General features: G+C 43.9%; 1 protein-coding gene across 1 annotated transcript in view; it reads right to left on the bottom strand.

Moving 5' to 3' along the window:
- Positions 1 to 19283, bottom strand: part of SLC13A5 (solute carrier family 13 member 5) — a 53384-nt gene extending 34101 nt beyond the window's left edge. The window contains exons 1-4 of the mRNA XM_070735020.1: positions 19080 to 19283; positions 10728 to 10856; positions 4199 to 4335; positions 2645 to 2859 (exon numbers count right to left, since the gene is read on the bottom strand). Of these exons, the coding sequence (XP_070591121.1) occupies positions 2645 to 2859; positions 4199 to 4335; positions 10728 to 10856; positions 19080 to 19193 (595 nt within the window). The 5' untranslated portion in view covers positions 19194 to 19283. The remainder of the gene's footprint in view (positions 1 to 2644; positions 2860 to 4198; positions 4336 to 10727; positions 10857 to 19079) is intronic.
- Between the last annotated feature and the right edge of the window lie 796 nt (positions 19284 to 20079).

The raw sequence follows: 20079 nt of genomic DNA, 5'->3' as shown, positions 1-20079 counted from the left end.
AGGTGGTAAAGAATCTACTGGTCTACACATCTACTGATTATACACATGATTATCTAATTCTTAGTTAAGTGCTGATGCTAAAATTTTGATTCTTGCATATAGATTACGGTTTACCTTTGTTTAGTTACTCATCTACAATCAGTTTTATGAAAGGGCAATGTATTGAGTATTAAGTGATTATTACTTATGCACTTTCACAAAAATTGGAATTGGCAGTAGAATTTCATTGGCAGTGGAAAAGGGTCTTTTGATATGGTGAAGCTGAAATTTACTGAAATAAGTTTTAGTCAAAATAATTAGATGAAAATATAATTGTGCAGTTCTTCAGCTAGACTGATACCAATGAAATTCATGAAAGTTTTCTTTATTTCCTCTTATACAGTATTTAGTTTAACATTGGGACTGTCTTATTAAGGGCATAAAAGCAACTAAATATATAGTTACGGTATTATATGTTGATAGGTTATTTCTATTGATCAATATTTTTTTTTTTTTTTTGCAAAATGGGTTGGTATAATAAAAAAAAGTTTAATTCTCAGCTACTCAATTAATTGAACCATTTCATATATACCTTACTGGTTCTAATGTGTCCAGAGATATTTCTTAAAAAGTGAGTTTTACTTGTATGAATTAATTTAAATAAGAGATTTAAAAAAATAAATAAATGTAAATATTTCAAATTATAAAAAAGATAAAAATTATTGTAATTATGCAAAATCCAAATGTGTTAGTGACATCAAAAGTTCTTAATTATGAATAATGAAGTGTTTTGGATTATTCCAAACCTATGGGATTTTCCTTAATGGATAATGAAAGAACCATAAGGAATGGTTGCAGGAACTGGGCATGTCTAGTTTAATGAAAAGAAGGACCAGGGGAGACATGATAGCAGTGTTCCAATATCTCAGGGGTTGCCACAAAGAAGAGGGAGTCAACCAATTTTCCAAGGGGAGTACAACCTGAGGGTAGGACAAGAAGCAATGGGTGGAAACTAAACAAGGAGAGAAGCAACTTAGAACTAAGGAGAAATTTCCTGACAGTTAGAACAATTATCAGTGGAATGGTTTACTTCCAGCAATTGCTCCAACACTGGAAGTGTTTAAGATAACCATTTGTTTGAAGTAATGTAGGGTTTCCTGCCCAAGCAGGGGGTTGGACTAGAAGACCTCCAAGGTCCCTTCCAACTCTGTTGTTATTGTTGTTGTTGTTGCTGTTGTTGTTACTACTGCTATATTTAGGGCACTATTAATTATTTGCAAGAACTCTGAAATAAAAGAGTTAGAATGTGCCATATTGAATAATCAAAGACTATGAGTCTGTAAGGCTTTTAGGTAGGTTTCATATAATCTTATGATGAGGTTCATTCAATAAAAAATATTTTCATGTTTATTGGAGAAAATTTAAAAATTGAAGAATGTTTAAAAAGAGTAAGTTAAAAATATAACATCGTGGAGTGGACTAATATGCTATACATGATATCAGCTTGTCCAACAACTACCCTATTTATCCACAAGTTTGAATATGGTTGTGGGAACAATAATATGTTTTAAAGATATGGATGTGATTTTCTAGTATGAGTTGAAGTAGTGCAGGGGTGTGAAACTGAAGGCCCGGGGAACAGATCCGGCCCCCAGAGTACCGTACTTAGATCTGGCCCACAGGGTTGCCCTGGAAACAGTGAAGGACCAGTCTGCAGTGCTTCTGACAGTGGGCAGCCCTGCCGAGCTCCATTTTCACTGGCAGAGGGTTGCAGAAGGCCATGGCCGCCAAAAATGGAGCTCGGGAGCCTGTTTCTGCTAACAGAGTGTTTGGACCACCACAGGCACCCCCAACACGAGTATTGTCGACCTGGCCATGCCCACCCCAGCACCCTGTGGTCAAACACTACCGTGATGCGGCCCTCAACGAGTTTGACCCCCCTGAAATAGTGTAATGTATCAATATATGAAGAATTATAGGACGTGGGGAAAATATGCGAAAAATATTCATCCTTTGATTTAACTGTTTGCATGTTTTAATTATTAGATTTGTACCTATATTGTTTTTATTGTTGTTGTGAGCCGCCCTGAGTCTCTGGAGAGGGGCGGCATACAAGTCTAATAAATTATTATTGTTATTAATAATTATTTCTATTTGTGAATGTTTTAATAAAAGTTTTGATTAATATTATTATATGTGACCAAGACATACTGCTATATTTAAAAATTATCTCCTATATAATATTATTCTTTCTTTGTTCTTGTTCTTTTTTCTCTCATTTCAGATTACACATTTTTCTTTCCTTATCGTATTTCTGTATTTCCCACTTATTTCCACACGCGATGCAGTTACGTAACCAACTAAAGATAACAAGGGGCTCCAAAGAGTAGGAAGTACAAAAAGTACACACCACCAAATACTCTGTTGTCCTTAGTAGCTTCTGGGCCCTACTGATGTCAGCCAACTGATAATTCTGTTTATCTTTAAAAGAACGTGAGATTCTCATTTACTCTTACCCATCTCCTAACTATGTCATTGCACTTTCCTCTATTTAATTCGTGTAGGATTTTTTGCAGCCTAAATAAGAAGCTGCCAAGGATGTAGATCCCAAATGAATTTCAGAAATGCTGTTTTCTTCTACCTGCTGGGGAGGGAATCCACTCACCTTGCACTGAGGAGACCCCAGTGCTCACCTTCCCTTCCATTTCAATAGCGTTGTTGACGTGTCCGGCAGTTGAGTCTATGACTGTCAGGTCATGCTCCGGACTGTTCATCTGCTCTAAAACAGCCTGGATGATGGGAACCATCATAGCAGTGGTGGCTGTGTTGCTGATCCACATGGATAGGAAAGCGGTAACCCCCATAAATCCCAACATCAGGCTGAAAAGAGTGAGGAGACAGTATCTCATAAACCATAGTGGCACAGTGCTTAGAGTGCAGTACTACAGGCTATTTCTTTTTTTTTTGGGGGGGGGGGGGGTATTTTTTTTCTCCATACAGACTTTTTCAATACATTTGGAAATATTTTCATATTATAATAAAAACAGTATTGAGTTAGTACATTATTTATAATTAATCTTCCTCCAAAAAATTATTGGTTCCAAATTAATTACTTCCGGGGTCAATTCAACTCCTCCAGCCTTGACCTCTAATTTTGTCATCTAGATATCTAATTTTCTTTTAGTTGAATTCAAACTTTTAAACCTTATTAGGTTAATATCCTTCTCTTTTAGTACTTCAAATATGCCATAGTGCCTGCTCCTCCTTCTTGGGTATTCTCTCAAAACCCTTACAAAAAAGAAAACTTTATCAACTACCAACAATAAAAAAGAAAGAAAATTATAATTCAAAAAAGAAAGAGAAAGAAAAGAGAAAAGAAAAAAAAGAGAAGAAAGAAGGAGCGAGATAAACAGAAAGAAAAACCAAACTCTATTATTACAGGAATATTAAAACAATATAAAAATTAACCAAACCATTATTTTAAATCTTCAGTTAATAATCATCTTAATATTATAATCATATTTCATGCAGGCTATTTCTGTTGAATGCCAGCTGCCTGCAATTTGGGCAGTTCAAATCTTACCAGTCTCAAGGCTGACTCCTTCCAAGGTCGGCAAAATGAGAACTCAAATTTTGGGGGCAATATGTTTAAGTTTTATTAGATTTGTATGCCGCCCCTCTCCGAAGACTCTGTTTCTATGCTGTTTCTGTAAACTGCTTAGTTTAGGCAGTACAGCTGAAGCAGTATGTAAGTGCTATTGCTATAAGTTAGAAGCACCACATCTGTATTTAAGCCTCCATTCTACCATCTGGTGGTGATCTGGGTTTTTGCTAACCCAGATCTGGAACCTCTTTTAACTCAATGATCTCTGAATGAAGATTAATTTCTTGGGATCAAACCAAAAACCTATGGATTTTCCTCTTGCTCTGATAGAGCAGTGTTTCCCAATGTTGGCAACTTGAAGATATCTGGACTTCAGCTCCCAGAATTCCCCAGCCTGCATTCGCTGGGAGGGGAATTCTGGGAGTTGAAGTCCAAATATCTTCAAGTTGCCAACGTTGGGGAACACTGTGATAGAGTACAACACAGTATCTGCATATTCAGGAGGGGAGGAGAACCTCCAGTCAGGCATTTTTGCATAATAGCTTTAATTTCCCCCACCCGTTTAATCCAGCCTGGCCTAACTTTGGAGAAAGGGAGAGAAGAGTTGCTACTTACAGTGCAGGCTTCACTCCGACAACTAGCAACACCCGGAGTGCAATCCGCTTGTGCAGGTTCCAATTCTCTACAGCCACAGCCACAATCAGGCCTCCAATAAAGAGCATATTTGTGTCCTTTAGGTACTGCATGCATACCTGGCAGGGACAGAGGATGGCAAATGTAGCATTCTCCCTATCAAGGAGCCTTTGGACTTAGCGGTAAGGGTACAGTTTGCCTCTTAGAGTTAGAAAGAAGGAAGTTTGCTTGCTTGCCTGCTAGCTGCATTATTTATTTATTGCACGAGTCAAAAAGAGGGCTGTGAAAATATTGACTGACCCCTCACATCCTGGACACAAACTGTTTCAACTCCTACCCTCAAAACGTCGCTACAGAACACTGCACACCAAGACAACTAGACACAAGAACAGTTTTTCCCCAAACGCCATCACTCTGCTAAACAAATAATTCCCTCAACACTGTCAGACTTTTTACTAAATCTGCACTTCTATTTCTACTAGTTTTTGTCATCATCCCTATCATCCTTTTCCTCCCACTTAGGACTGTATGACTGTAACTTGTTGCTTGTATCCCAAGATTTTTTTAATATTGATTGTTTCCTCATTGCTTATTTGATCCCTATGACAATCATTAAGTGTTGTACCTCATGATTCTTGACAAATGTATCTTTTTCTTTTATGTACGCTGAGAGCATATGCACCAAGACAAATTCCTTGTGTGTCCAATCACACTTGGCCAATAACAAATTCTATTCTATTCTATTCTATTCTATTCTATTCTATTCTATTCTATTCTGACACATTTGTATCCCACCCTTCTCCTCGCGGACTCAGGGCGCTTAACAACAATAAAATGAATACAAAGTTAAAACCCCACAATAAAAAACATTCATCCATCAATCTTATTCATCAATAGGCTGGAGCAAGTGTTGGCATTCAATGACCCTCCCAGGCCTGCCGGCAAAGCCATGGTTTTAGGGCCTTTCGGAAGGCCAGGAGAATGGGGGTGGTGGGAATCTCCAGGGGAAGCTGGTTCCAGAGTGCCGGAGTCACCCCAGAGAAAGCCCTGCCCTGTGGTCCTGCCTGCTGGCATTGTTTGGCTGCCAGGACCCGGAGGAGGCCAACTCTGTGAGATGGTCCCATAAGTAATCTGGTCCTAAGCCATGTAGGGCTATTCTTTAATACAGAACAAGGAACCAAAGCTGGTTTTTTCCCCAAAAGGTCACTTTTGGAACATCGAGAATTCCAGTTACCCATAAATGCTTTAATCATTTTAATCATTATCTAGCACTGAACCTTTATAGCAGTTAAAGAAAATTGAGCTACTTGCCTAATTTGTTATCATACTGAACTTTGTGGGTTCAGTACAAAACCTTAAAATGTTACTGTGCTCTTTTAACAAATAATGCTGTCTATCATTGATTCTTTTTGTGGCTATTCAAATAATGTGACTTAATCAATTGAAAAAGAGTCCAAGCACCTATTTGAAAACGTATCTTGGTTGGTCACATGAGACATGACCTTTAAGCCACCACCCTCCGGTCACATGATTGTCAAGCCATTTTCACCTGGACACCTGGCCCGCAAGCCGCACCCACAAATTAAGCCACGCCCATAGTGTGGCAGTAAAAATTTGGGCAGCCATCACTGATTAACTGATTTGAGAATAACTTATTACTTGAATGTAACAAACAACTGAACATAGCAGTTAAAACAGAGGAGGCCTTATGAAAGAGATCACTTTAATACGGAATGCATGCCAGACAGGCAGGTACAGGCTTAAAGAAATCCAACAATACATACAGGGTTATATAGCAAGCCCTGGCTGAGGCAGGAACCAATCATATACACAGTAACTTTCCCGCTTACAAAGTAACTATGGAACGCGCCCTATCAGAACCTTGGATAGGGACGCCAATCGCACGGCTCTAACCGGCCGGCTGTTTCTAAGCAAACACAGCACTCCTAACCCCTTGATTGACACATACATAGTCTTTTAAATATGCCGGTTTGTAGCGCGTTCTCTCTGAGCGCCGGGGCATGCCCGCCTGCTCTGAAAACCTTTCCAAATTTGCTTCTTGCAATCCCTCCTCTGAAACCCTTATTTCCTCACCCCTTAAAGGTTCCGACGATGCGTTTTCCCCAGACAGTCTGACGGCCAGCTGCAGCGGATTCAGAAGCGATCCCGGCTGCTCCTCTTCTCCTTCCTTTTGACCATCACATGCCCTATTAACCCGAATCTGGTCTAAATGCCTCTTCCAAACCCTTCCATCTTCCAGCTCAATTTCGAAAGATCGAGGTCCCAGCTCCCTCCTTACGGTTCCCCTTTCCCAATTCAGTCCTCCAGAGTAAGCCCTGACAAACACCGTGTTACCAATTTTAACCTGTCGATTTGGGGTTACAGGCCACTGTACCGTTTGAGAGTACCATGGGTGCAGTCTGTCCAGAATGATGCGGAGCTTGCGACCCATCAACAGTTCGGCTGGGGTTTTACCTGTAGCCACGCAAGGGGTGGAATGTTGCGCTAGCAACAAATCTGCTATCTTTTCTTGCCATGAACCTTGTGGCATCCTCTTAAGGGCGTCCTTCACAGACCTAACTGCCCGTTCCGCCTGGCCATTACTGGCCGGATGCCAAGGCGAGCTTAATGCATGTCTGATGCCAGCAGATGCCAGGAATGTCTCAAAGTGCACCGCCGTGAACTGGGGACCGTTGTCCGAAACGAGAAGGTCGGGGAACCCATGAGTGGCAAATAGAGTCATCAGGGCGTCTATGACAGCTTGAGCGCAGGTAGATCTGAGCAGGACAACCTCCACCCACTTTGAATGGGCATCCACGACTATCAAAAAGGTCTGTCCCATAAAGGGACCGGCGAGATCAATATGTATGCGAGCCCAGGGACCAGCAGGCGGCTCCCATGCCAGCGGCTCGGCTCGAGGAGGGAAAGGGCGGCTTTCCTGGCAAACTGTACAACTAGCGACCCTTAACTCCACCTCCTTATCCAATCCAGGCCACCACACATAGTCCCGAGCTAAACTTTTCATGCGCACGATGCCTGGGTGATTTCTGTGCAACATTGCAAGCACCTGGCCTCGCAAGGTTTCCGGGATTACCACCCTGCTTCCACGCAGCACCACCCCTTTTTCCACAGAGAGCTCAGACTGACATCTAAAAAATGGGACAAACACATCGGCTGGGGCTGTGGCTGGCCATCCCCTTAATACCCATTGCCTTATTTGGGATAGAACGGCATCCCGGCCGGTCACTCCGGCCACTTCGGTTGCAGAGATGGGAATTCTGCTCTCAGACAGAGCAAACACGGAGCACGTTGGAGCAGGGTCGACGAGAACATCAGGCAGCGGACATCTGCTCAGGGCATCAGCGTGTGCTATGTGGCGACCTGGCTTGTAGGTCAGCGTGTAACTATAGTTCGCTAGGAAGACGATCCAGCGTGACATCCTTGGTGATAGGACCACTGGGCTCTGACGGCTTCCTGATAACAGTCCTAGCAGTGGTTGGTGGTCTGTGACCAACTCGAACTGTCTCCCATATAAATAATCGTGGAACCGCTTGACCCCTGCAATAAGTGCCAGCGCCTCTTTGTCTATATGACCATAGTTTCTTTCAGCTGGCGCCAATGTGCGAGAGAAAAATGCCAGGGGGGCTTCGGCTCCATTGGGCAACCTGTGACTAAGGACAGCACCCACCCCATGCTGTGAAGCATCACAGGTCAATGTTAAAGGTAAACCTGGGGAGTACTGGGCCAGCACGTTATTGGACAGCAGTAAGTCCTTGACCCCATTAAATGCCGATTCCTCCCTTCCACCCCAGTGCCATTTCGCATGTTTGTCCAAGAGCCGGTGCAAAGGCTCGGCCACCGACGCCTTATGCGGAATGAATATCGCGTAAAAATTTAAAAGTCCTAGGAAGGCTTGTAGCTCAGCCTTAGATCGTGGCCTGGGGGCCTCCCTAATTGCCCGTGTCTTTTCAGGGGTGGGGTGAATTCCCTCCCCATCAACAATAAAGCCCAGGAATTCCACCCTTGGGACACCGAAAACACATTTTCTTTCCTTAAGCTTAAGCCCCGCATCCCTGAACTTGGACAAAACCTTTCGTACTCGATCCATCAACTCGTCGGTGGAACTCCCCGACACCAGGACGTCATCGAAGTAGGGCACCGTGCCCTCGAGCCCATACAGTAACCTCTCCATCAGGCCCTGGAATAGCCCTGGGGCAATAGAGACCCCAAATTGTAAACGGTGACACTTAAAAACCCCTCGATGGGTAATGATTGACTGCGCCTCTGCAGCCAGGGGGTCAACTGGAAGCTGCTGATAAGCCTGAGATAAATCCAGCTTCGCGAACACCTGACCTTTTCCCAAAGTGTGCAGCAGCTGTTGCACCACTGGCAATGGATATGAATGGTGTGCCAACGCTTTGTTAATGGAACATTTGTAGTCCCCACACAGCCTAATTCCCCCATCCCCCTTAAATGCAATGACTACCGGGGTTTCCCATTTAGCCTGATCAACCGGCTCTAGCACCCCCTGGGCGATCAGTCTGTCCAGTTCCTCATCAACTTTCGGCCGGAGGGGAATGGGCACCCTGCGGGCTTTCAAACGAACCGCTGGTTCCTGTGGGTTTAACCCGAATGAAATTGGGGATCCCTTGTAACAGCCCAACTGACCATCGAATACGGTAGGAAACTCCCGTGCCAAAATTTCAAACTTCCCCATATCAGTTACAGCATTCACCCCAATCACAGAAAGTCCCAAAGCCTTGAACCAGTCCAACCCTAAGAGATTAGAGAATGGCCCATTAATAATAATAAGAGGCAAATTGCCCACAAAAGTTTTGTAACGAACTGGAAAATAGCCCTCCCCCACAATAGGTATTGGAGTCCCTTGATAGTCTTTAAGTTGCACCGAGCATGGAGACAGGCGACCTCTGCTGGCAGCTGGAAAACAGCGCTTCAATGTTGTCCAGGAAATCAAGGAATGGGCAGATCCAGTGTCCACCTGCATAGGGCACCTCGAAGAACCCAACTGGACCACCAAAGAAATCTTCTCCGCTGAACTGGACATCTCCTTCACGAAAGTGGTAGCCAAACGTGGCCGACTATAAATAGCGTTGCAATCCTCACGCCGGTTGGACGGAAATTTTTTCTGCCATCGGGGAATAAAACTCTGGGGCTCTCGTTGCTCTCGGCTAGCGGCTGTAGAAACTCTGCGAGAACGGCAGACCCTGGAAAGGTGCCCCTTTGCACCACACTGCCAGCACACGGCATCACGGGACGGGCAGGAGGACCTCAGATGGTTGCCCCCGCAGCCCTGACAAGGAGCCTGGGGTGGCCTGGGACGGGTAACAGGAACGTCTCGGTTCCTACTCGGTGCCAATTTACACACCTCCTCCTCCTCTGCTTCGTGACTTCCCTCCTCTTCTGGGAGAACGGTGGCCTTATCAGCGGCAACCGTAGCTTTTCGGGTTACATTGACGGTGCTGTCCATGGCTGCCAGCGACTGCGTTGACAGCTCAAACGCACGAGCCTCCGCCAGCGCAGCCTGAAATGTCAAATCCCTAATGGCCAGGAGACGCCGCTTAAGCCGACCGTCTCTCACCCCTATTACAAGCCTGTCTAGGAGATAATCATTCAGGTCTGCAAACTCGCAATAAAGTGCCGCGCGACGCAGGGCGGCCACATAGTCATTTATAGATTCCCCCTCAGCTTGATTCCGCTGGTAAAATTTGTAGCGCCTCGCACACCGGGACGGGGCTGGGGCATAATGATCCTGCAAGGTTTTTAGAAAGTCTTCCCAAGAGACATCGTGGATCGAAGTAGGGGCAAACAATGCTCGAGCCGTTTCGAACATCTCGGGGCCACAAAACCCCAGGAAATAAGATCTTTTCCTGTCACCGGATATCTCCATGTACCCATTGGAGATTAAGAAGCAATCGAAACGGGCAACATAGGAATCCCATGTCTCCCCTTGGGGATTGAAGGGGGCGAAAGTAAGTTGCACTGACATTGTCACTTACGTCCAAGCATAGAAATCCTGAAGAAATGGCGAGAATCCTCGTCGCCAGTAAAACAGAGGAGGCCTTATGAAAGAGATCACTTTAATACGGAATGCATGCCAGACAGGCAGGTACAGGCTTAAAGAAATCCAACAATACATACAGGGTTATATAGCAAGCCCTGGCTGAGGCAGGAACCAATCATATACACAGTAACTTTCCCGCTTACAAAGTAACTATGGAACGCGCCCTATCAGAACCTTGGATAGGGACGCCAATCGCACGGCTCTAACCGGCCGGCTGTTTCTAAGCAAACACAGCAGCAGTTGTGTCCCGTTAATCCACATTTAGAGTTTAGTGTCTTGTATGAACACAGTGAATATTTTCAACTTCTTTCCACTGGATGAAGATTATGGGATTTTGCTAATCTAAATTCAGTTCTTGATTTCATTGGGAAAGTAGAAACTAAAACTCTATAATGAAAAGGGTTTTACCATCATTACTTTTGCTCTTACCTTTTTTGATTCCAGGATTCCAAACATCGGGAATAATATGACCGGCAAGAGAGAGGTAACAGCCAAAGGAATCACCTCTGTGCACCAGTAAACAGCCATGAGAATGATCACATAGCCACATCTCGCCTCCTGTGGACAAGGAAGCACATATTCAGACACACAAAGGCAGACATAAATATCTATTTCATGTTAAAACTCTGGATCACAGGCTATGATATAAGAGTGTCTAGAATGAAAAAGCACAGTCCATGGCATAAAACCCATCAGGCCAACATTCCTAATCCACAACTCATTTTTCAGCCCTGGTTTGCTTTCAAGGCAAAAGATATTGGACATTCCTGCCTGAAAGAAAGAAGTGTGTGTGTGTGAGTGAGAGAAAGAGAGAGAGAGAGAGAGAGAGAGAGAGAGACACACACACACACACACACACACAGACAGACAGACAGACAGACAGAGAGAGAGAGAGAGAGAGAAAGAGGGAGAGGGAGGGGAGAGAGAGAGAGAGAGACAGACAGACAGAAAGAGGGAGAGAGAGACAGAGAGAAAGAGGGAGAGAGAGAGAAAGGGAGAGAGAGAGAAAGGGAGAGAGAGACACACACAGAGAGAAAGAGGGGGAGAGAGAGAGAGAGGGAGAGACAGAGAGAGAGAGAGAAATTTCCTGACAGAACAATTAACCAGTGGAACAGCTTGCCTCCAGAAGTTGTGAATGCTCCAACACTGGAAGTTTTTAAGATGTTGGTTAACCATCTGTCTGAAGTAGTGTAGGGTTTCCTGCCTAAGCAGGGAGTTGGACTACAAGACCTCCAAGGTCCCTTCCAACTCCGTTGTTATTATTATTATTATTAAGTGCTTCTCAATCTTACCTACCGGAATCTGGTATGGAATTCTGGGAAACTGAAATCCCTACCTCTACAAATTACCAGAGTTGTGATGCAATGCCAGAAGCAAATAAAGCAACCCATCACTTTTCAGGAGCCACTAGCAGCCCTGATTTCCTTATCTATCAGGAATGGAACTGATTATTCCTCTGGAAATTTCGTCAAGCCTCTTTGGTGCATGGAGAGGAGGAGGGATCCCTTCACAAGTCCCTGCCTGCAATCAAAGGAAGATGCTAAATCACTATTTAAGTGCCCACAACTCAGGTAATGTTGCATACACATGCCAAATTAAACTGCTGATGAGAGTGTAAGCAAGCCTGGAATTTGTGAAGTCAATTTTCTTGTGGGAAGACTAATTGAGTGGTCATAAACAGTGCTTAAAAGCTTTTGGGTGCAAATGCTTCAGACTTGTTCATTTGCCTGGGCCCAAAATGACTATGTATCAAGCCTTACTTGAGGGCAACAAGTGGATTCATGTTCTCGCAGACTTGCAAGTTTCTCTTCACAGGCAGTATAAAATACTGCAAAATACTGTAAGCCATGCAGTAGAATTTTATATTAATCTATCATGTCTAACGGGAGGAAAGATTTATCGGGTAATAACTGCAAACTAGTTTAAAGTACCTTAAAGACAAAAAATGTAATTTGTCTTTAAGGCAGCAAGACATTCGTTACAGACCAACAGCCCTATTGTTTCTCTCGAAATCACTATGTAGTGTTGGGGTGGTGGTGTTTTTGCATGTGCAAAACAGGCTTTCACAATTTTGCCACTAAAGCAAAAAATTAGATATTAATTATGAACTTTCTATTCTTGTCTGCAGCATAGACAAGCAACCATAAGCCCTTCAGGTATTTTGACTTTAAAATTCCCCAGACAATCTGACCCATGAAAAAGGAATTTATTTTATTTGTTTGGATTTCTATGCTGCCCTTCTCCATAGACTCAGGACGGCTTATAAAACAAGAATAAATACAAAATACAACTTGTAAGAAGCCCAAACATAAAATCTGATTCTAAAACCCCAGGGTTATTACAAACAGGCACCCACATTCATCCTATCACAATCAAACACTCATATGATGTGGGCTTCCACAAATATTTGGAAGATACCTGACTGATTACCTATATTTCTAGATTCTCTTGGACAAATGTAGATCCAATGATCCAACGGTTAATCCGCCTCTATGTTGGTCGAGGCAGGCAGGATTCCCTTGAGTACCATTTGTTGGGGGTCAAGGGAAAGGGAGGGTTTTGCCTTCTCTTTCTGCTCAAGATCCCCACGGACAATTGATGGGCCACTGTGTGACACAGAATGCTGGACTCGATGGGCTTTGGCCCGATTCAGCATGGTTCTTCTGATGTTCTGATGTTCTTATTCAAGGGTTTGTATGTTCTGCATATTTCAGTCATTGCACGGTGTCCACTGAAAATATCAAATGATTCTCAAGATTTCTTTGCAAAATGTTTCCAGATCTTATCTATACACTTCCCTACGCAGAACAGTGCTTCCCAAACCTAGCGGTAGGTAAATTACCCCAAATTGGGTAAAAGTGTATTTTCTTTTTGAATAATGACACACAAAGTCATTACCCAATCACAACAGGGACATTTAAATAAAGACTTTCTGATAAGCCGTAAAAAGGACTTTCTGATAAGTGGTTTTGAGTAATGGAAGGAAAAAGTTTGGAAAGTGTTGATTTAGAGGATTATTCCTTCCTCTGTGTGTACTGGAGAAGAGTACACTAAGATTCTGCAGAAGATATCTGTGCATCTCAATGCCTTGCACCTACTCGCCCTTAGAAGAAACTGTCTCCTTACTTATTTAGAGCAAATAATTAATTCAGAGGTCAAAGAGACAAGGGAGGCTTAGAAATTAACCAACCAGTGTTGAGAAACATTAAGGAAGAAACACAGTGGTGTATTGTGAAAAAAAAATGTATGGCTTTAATTTGAGTGAGGAAAAGCAGAATAATTGGTGATTAGTCTCTGTTTTGTGAAGCAACACACAGCATCATTATTAAGGAGCCCAATACAGAATGCAGATAGTCCTCGACTTACAACATTTCATTTAGTGACCAAACTTATAACGGCCCTAGAAAAAGTGACTTGTGACTGTTTTTCACAGTGGTGAAGGCCTTTGCAGCCTCCCCATTGATCACATGATCAAAATTCAGAGGCTTGGCTGCTGGTTCATACTTATGACCGTTCCTGTGTCCCAAGGTTTTGTGATCACCTTTTGCGGCCTTCTGACAAGCAAAGCCAACGGGGAGCCCAGGTTCATTTAACAACGAAGTTACCAATTTATCAACCGCAGTGATTCACTTTGCGACTGTGGCAAGAAAGTTCAAAAAACATGGTAAAATTCACAAGTGTCTCACTTGGCAGAAATGTTGGGCTCCATTGTGGTCATAAGTTGAGGACTACCTGTATTTGCAGAGTGGAGTGAGAGGCAAAATACCACTAGAACAGTAGCAGGTTTCTCTTCCCTTTGCTACCAGTTCTGAAATGGAAGCATGCTGGTGTGTGTAACGCTTCTGCACATGCGCAGAGTGTTTTTGACGATGTCCAGGCAGGTGGGAGGAGCCTCCCACCACCGCCGCTACAGGTTTGCTGAACCGGTGCAAGCCAGTAGCAACCCACCCCTGCACCAGAAGACTCAGATCGTCAAAGATCTCGTGAGCAGAATATTTTTTGTTGTTGTTGTTATGGTTGTTGTTTATTTATTTATTAGATTTATTTATTTATTAGATTTGTATGCCGTTCCTCTCTGTTGTTGTTGTTGTTGTTGTTGTTGTTGTTATTATTATTATTATTATTATTATTATTATTATTATTATTATTATTATTTAGACTTGTATGCCGCCCTTCTCCGAAGAGTTAGCCTTCATGGTTAGTCATTTTCCCCTCTGGTGGCCAGATAGCAATAGCATTACTATTTAGACTTATATTCCACTTCATAGTGCTTTCACAGGCCTCTCTAAGCGGTTTACAGAATCAGCATATTGCCCCCAACAATCTGGCTCCTCATTTTACCCACCTCGAAAGGCTGGAACGCTGAGTCAAAGTTCAGCCGGTGGTGAGGTTTGAACTGCTGAACTACAGCTAGCAGTTAGCTGAAGTAACCTGTAGTGCTGCACTCTAACCACTGCGTCATCCCGCCTCTCAGTCCCACCCAGTTCCCAATGGACTAGCGTGAATTTGCTCTTTGCTTAATCCATCCTAATAAGACTCATTCTTCATTCCAATGCTGTAAAGCGTTTGGCCAGAATTTTCACTTTGGTCAATACAGTGCTCAAAAAAATAAAGGGAACACTTAAACAGCACAATATAACTCCAAGTAAATCAAACTTCTGTGAAATCAAACTGTCCACTTAGGAAGCAACACTGATTGACAATCTATTTCCCATGCTGTTGTGCACATTCAACTCTGTACAGAACAAAGTATTCAATGAGAATATTTCATTCATTCAGATCCAGGATGTGTTATTTGAGTGTTCCCTTTATTTTTTTTTGAGCAGTATATTTCAATAATTGGCCTGTCACTTCCACCTGCCTTTTCCCGCTTCTCAGGATTACCTAAAAAAAAACATACACAAGCATGCCTTCTTGATTCTCAGTATCACAATCTCTTTTTAATTACTGTATGTCAATGGCCAGGCATTAATGTGTGCCTTAGGGGAGAGGGTACCACAAGGTTTATGCAGAGGGCTTGTCCTGCAGTAGTTGCTGGTTCAGGAATTGCTACAGACAGACAAATTATTCTGTTGCTTGCTATACTATCTCTCTTCACCCCCCCCCCCCCTTGCAGCAAGCATTTAGAGGTAGGCTGAGCACAAGATTTTGTTAATCTTGTGAATTTCATGTTTCAATCTTCTTCTTATCTTCAAATCCTAACATCATGAGAAAGGAGGAAGAACCGCTTCTATCCAGTTTCTCTGAACCAGCCATCCTTGTGAAATCGCAAATTTCCCTCTCCCAAAGTTTCTCAATCTTGTGTGTACTTCAACTCCCAGAATTCCCCATCCAGCCAGTTGGAAGCCCACACACATCTGGAGCTGCCCAAGTTAGGAATCTGTACCCTGTCCCATTGAATGTGGAAACCATCCCTTGTGCGGGAAATTTTCAATCCTCTTGACCCCTTTGCTGAGCTGAAACAGGCTGCAGCTTTGCCTGATGGAGGCTAAACTTCCTCCGGATCGCCCAGATCAGTTCCCAAAAATCAAAACTCCTGACTTGGTGGCTATCAATCTGATAACAGGGAGTCCTCAACTTAATGAGCCCAAAATTTGCTGGATTTCGTATTTCATCACCAGTCGGGCGCTTCCCAAGCACCTAGGACTGCGTGATGTAGCGGTGAATTATGTTTGCCGATCCCAATAAAGCGGCCTTTTGCAATTGACAGATGGAGATTTTGTCAATTCTGATGGTTTTCAAATGTCCGCTGAGATCCTTTGGTACTGCGCCCAGCGTGCCAAGTACCACTGGGACCACTTTTACTGGCTTATGCCAGAGTCGTTGCAGCTCGATTTTTAGATCTTTGTATTTCACTAATTTCTCTATTATTATTATTATTATTATTGTTGTTGTTGTTGTTGTTGTTGTTATTATTATTATTATTATTATTATTATTATTATTATTATTATTAATTAGATTTGTATGCCGCCCCTCTCCGAAGACTCGGGGCGGCCTAGTTGTTAAGTTGCCCTAGTTGTTAAGTTAGTAACACGTTTGTTAAATGAATCTGGCTTCCCCATTGATTTTGCTGGTCAGAAAAGGAGATCAGATAACTCTGGGACCATCATAAATATGAGTTAATTGCCGGCATAAGTATGGGTTAATTGTCAAGCATCTGAATTTTCACCACATTACCACAAGGATGCTGCAAAGGGTGTAAGTGTCAAAACTGGTCATAAATCAATTTTTCCACTATCGCCGTAACTTCAAATGACCACTAAATGGACAGTTTTAAGTATGTAAGTCTTTTTTTCCGACTTTTCAAACATTGCAAAAAAGTACAAAAATGACAGAAGGCTGATACATACTGCTCAAAAAAATAAAGGGAACACTCAACTAACGCATCCTAGATTAATGAAATATTCTCATTGAATACTTTGTTTTTTACAAAGTTGAATGCGCACAGCAGCATGTGAAATTGATTGTCAATCAGTGTTGCTTCCTAAGTGGACAGTTTGATTTCACAGAAGTTTGATTTACTTGGAGTTATATTGTGTTGTTTAAGTGTTCCCTTTATTTTTTTGAGCAGTGTATATTCCGAAAAGAATATATCTCATATATATTAACACCACTTTATAAAGCCTTGGTAAGACCTCGCCAGCAATACTGCATCCAGTTTTGGTCACCGCGTTACAAAAAATATCTTCTTAAAAACTTCCAGTGTTGGAACATTCACTTTTATCTGGAGGCAAGCTGTTCCACAGAACAATTAATCAGTGGAGCAGCTTGCCTCCAGAAGTTGTGAATACCTCAACACTGGAAGTTTTTAAGAAGATGTTGGATAGCCATCCTTTTAAGTATTGGATTTGTATTGTTTCTTGTTGTGAGCTGCTCCGAGTCTACGGAGAGGGGCGGCATACAAATCTAATTAATTAATTAAACAAACAAACAAATCCTCCAAGGTCCCTTCCAACTCTCATTCAAAAAAGCAGAGTTATGTTATAACTGTCGTTAGATGTGAGCCAACCGAGACCAAAATCCACTGACTTCCTGCTGGATCACTCAGACTAAAAGATTTTCTATCAAATCCAACCAGTGGTCAACAAGCAGTTGACTCAAGCAGTTCACACTCAGGGTATGAGGAGGGTGTATTCCCCAGGGATTGTTACCCAACCGCAGGTACTATGACTACATACTGTCTGAATACATGCATACTGCTATGAATACATATTGAATGGACCCAATGCATACCGCAGTGCTTACTTTACCTCCAGCTTTTACCATTATATATCTGCTTCTTATGATTGCTCTGGGTCAGTTGCCTTTTTGTCAACACCTTCTCTAAGCAGACATCTGCTCCTTTTTCGCCACCGAACTGGGTATTTGAAGGTAGACTAGATTGGTCCATTGGGTCTCTATCTAGCTACTACAGGTTTAGCTACCACTCTAACCAATGAGCCATGGTGGTGCAGTGGTTAGAGTGCAGCACTGCAATGACCCCAGGGATGCTTGCAACAGTCCTAAGAGTGAAAAATGGTCACAAGTCACCCTTTTCCTTCCAGCGTTGTAACTTCGGACAGTCACTAAATGAACTGTTGCAAGTCCAGGACCTCCTGTACAAGATTGAGAGGCACTAGCCGCCACCCTCCAGAGGCACCAATTTGTAGTTCACCAGTTTGAATCTCACCAGGCTCTAGGTTGACCCATCCTTCTGAGGTGGGTAAAACGAGGAGCCTGATTGTTGGGAGCGATATGCTGATTCTGTAAACCGCTTAGAGAGGGCTGCAAAAGCACTACGAAGCGGTATATAAGTCTAAATGCTATTGCCATTTCCTCCCACTTATGACTGTATATACACTGTAGCTTGTTGCTTGTATCCTCAATATTTTTATTAATATTGATTGTTTCCTGATTGCTTATTTGACCCCTATGACAATCATTAAGTGTTGTAGCTCATGATTCTTGACAAATGTATCTTTTTCTTTTATGTACGCTGAGAGCCTATGCACCAAAGACAAATTCCTTGTATATCCAATCACACTTGGCCAATAAAGAATTCTATTCTATTCTGTTCTGTTCTGTTCTATTATTCTACTCTACTCTACTCTACTCTACTCCAGCCCAGTCTACTCTACTCTACTCCAGTCCACTCTACTCTACTCTACTCCAGTCCAGTCCACTCTACTCTACTCCAGTCCACTCTACTCTACTCTACTCCAGCCCAGTCTACTCTACTCTACTCCAGTCCAGTCCAGTCTACTCTACTCTAAGCTTCCTTATTCCAGTGCAGTGCAGTCCAGTCCTGTCCACTCTACTCTTCTCCAGCCCACTCTACTCTACTCTACTCTACTCTACTCTACTCTACTCTACTCTACTCTACTCTACTCTACTCTACTCTACTCTACTCTACTCTACTCTACTCTACAGCCACAGAATAGGAAGTTTCCTCCAATCCCGGCTGCCCTACAACTTTATACAAGATTTTCTTTCTTCTTTGTTTCTCCTGGAGTGGAACAAAGCGGCCGCGCTGTTCCTCCAGCAAACCGTCGGCAAAACGGTTCGAGAGAGAGAGCGAGAGCGCCTTTCTTCCGTTTCTTCCCAGATCGTGGCGTTCCCTTCTCTCTCTCTCTCGCTTCCCAGCCGGCATCCCGCTCTGCCACAAGGAGCCCAACGGCCATTCGGGGTTTTCATTGGGAGAGCCCCGAGCGTCTCCGGCCCGGGCCATCCACCGGCAATCCCCCCCCCCCGAACGCCGGATCCTCTTTCGGGCAACCGACTGACCGACCGCGGGACCTTACCGGGGTGGCGATGAGCAGCGGCAGCGGCAGGAGGACGAGCGGCGTGCCGAAGAGCGCGACGAAGGTCTTGAAGCGCAATAAGGAGCGCACACAGGGCGGTACCACGGGAGCCATCAGCGGGGAAGCGGCTTTAGACGGGACGGGCGAGAGGGAGAGAGAAAGAGGGAGCCTCCCGGTTGCGCACCGGGCCTTTTAAACGGCGCTCCTCCTTGGGCGCCGGCCCCGGCCCCTCCCTCAGCCCGGCCCCCGCGGCCTTGCTCTCTCTCCCTTTCCCTCCCTCACGGGAGGCTGCGCTTCCCTCACCTCAGCTGGAACCCCCTCGCCGCTTTTTTCTCCTCAGACCAGGCCACCCTCGAAGCGCCTGAGGTAAAGGGGAGGCCCCGTGTTGCGGCCTCTTCGACGCTTTTTCGAATCTTTCCAGGGCGACGGCTTGGAAAGTTCCACATGATCCCCACCGGTCCCACGGAGATGGAATGTCCCCAGCCGGGACCCACCGCCTGTCGCCGCGACAAACGGCCTTTTGGAAGGATGGCGAACAGCTGGAGAAGATCGAGCGAGGCGCCGCCGCCGGCTGGCTGGAGATGGATGGCTGGGTGCACCTGCTGTTACTATGGGGCCCGTGTGGGCTTGGGTGGGTGGGGATCCTTCTCCCTCCCTCCCTCAGTTATTTATTTATTTTACTTCATTTATATTTATATTTATTGGATTTATATGCCGCCCCTCTCCGGGACGTGGCTTACAACATCTCTTACAGGCCACATCTGGAGTACTGCATTCAGTTGTGGTCACCACACTTCAAAAGAGACATAGAAACTCTGGAGAAGGTGCAGAAAAGAGCAACCAAAATGATTAGGGGACTAGAAACCAAGACTTATGAGGAGAGATTGCTGGAACTGGGCATGGATCGCCTAGAGCAGTGTTTCCCAACCTTGGTAACTTGAAGATATTTGGACTTCAACTCCCAGAATTCCCCAAACATACCACACACTGGTTAGCCAGA

The sequence above is a fragment of the Erythrolamprus reginae genome, chromosome 1 (genome assembly GCF_031021105.1).
Source record: "Erythrolamprus reginae isolate rEryReg1 chromosome 1, rEryReg1.hap1, whole genome shotgun sequence".
Lineage (NCBI taxonomy): Eukaryota > Metazoa > Chordata > Lepidosauria > Squamata > Dipsadidae > Erythrolamprus > Erythrolamprus reginae.
This window is presented reverse-complemented; position numbering and strand designations above follow the sequence as displayed.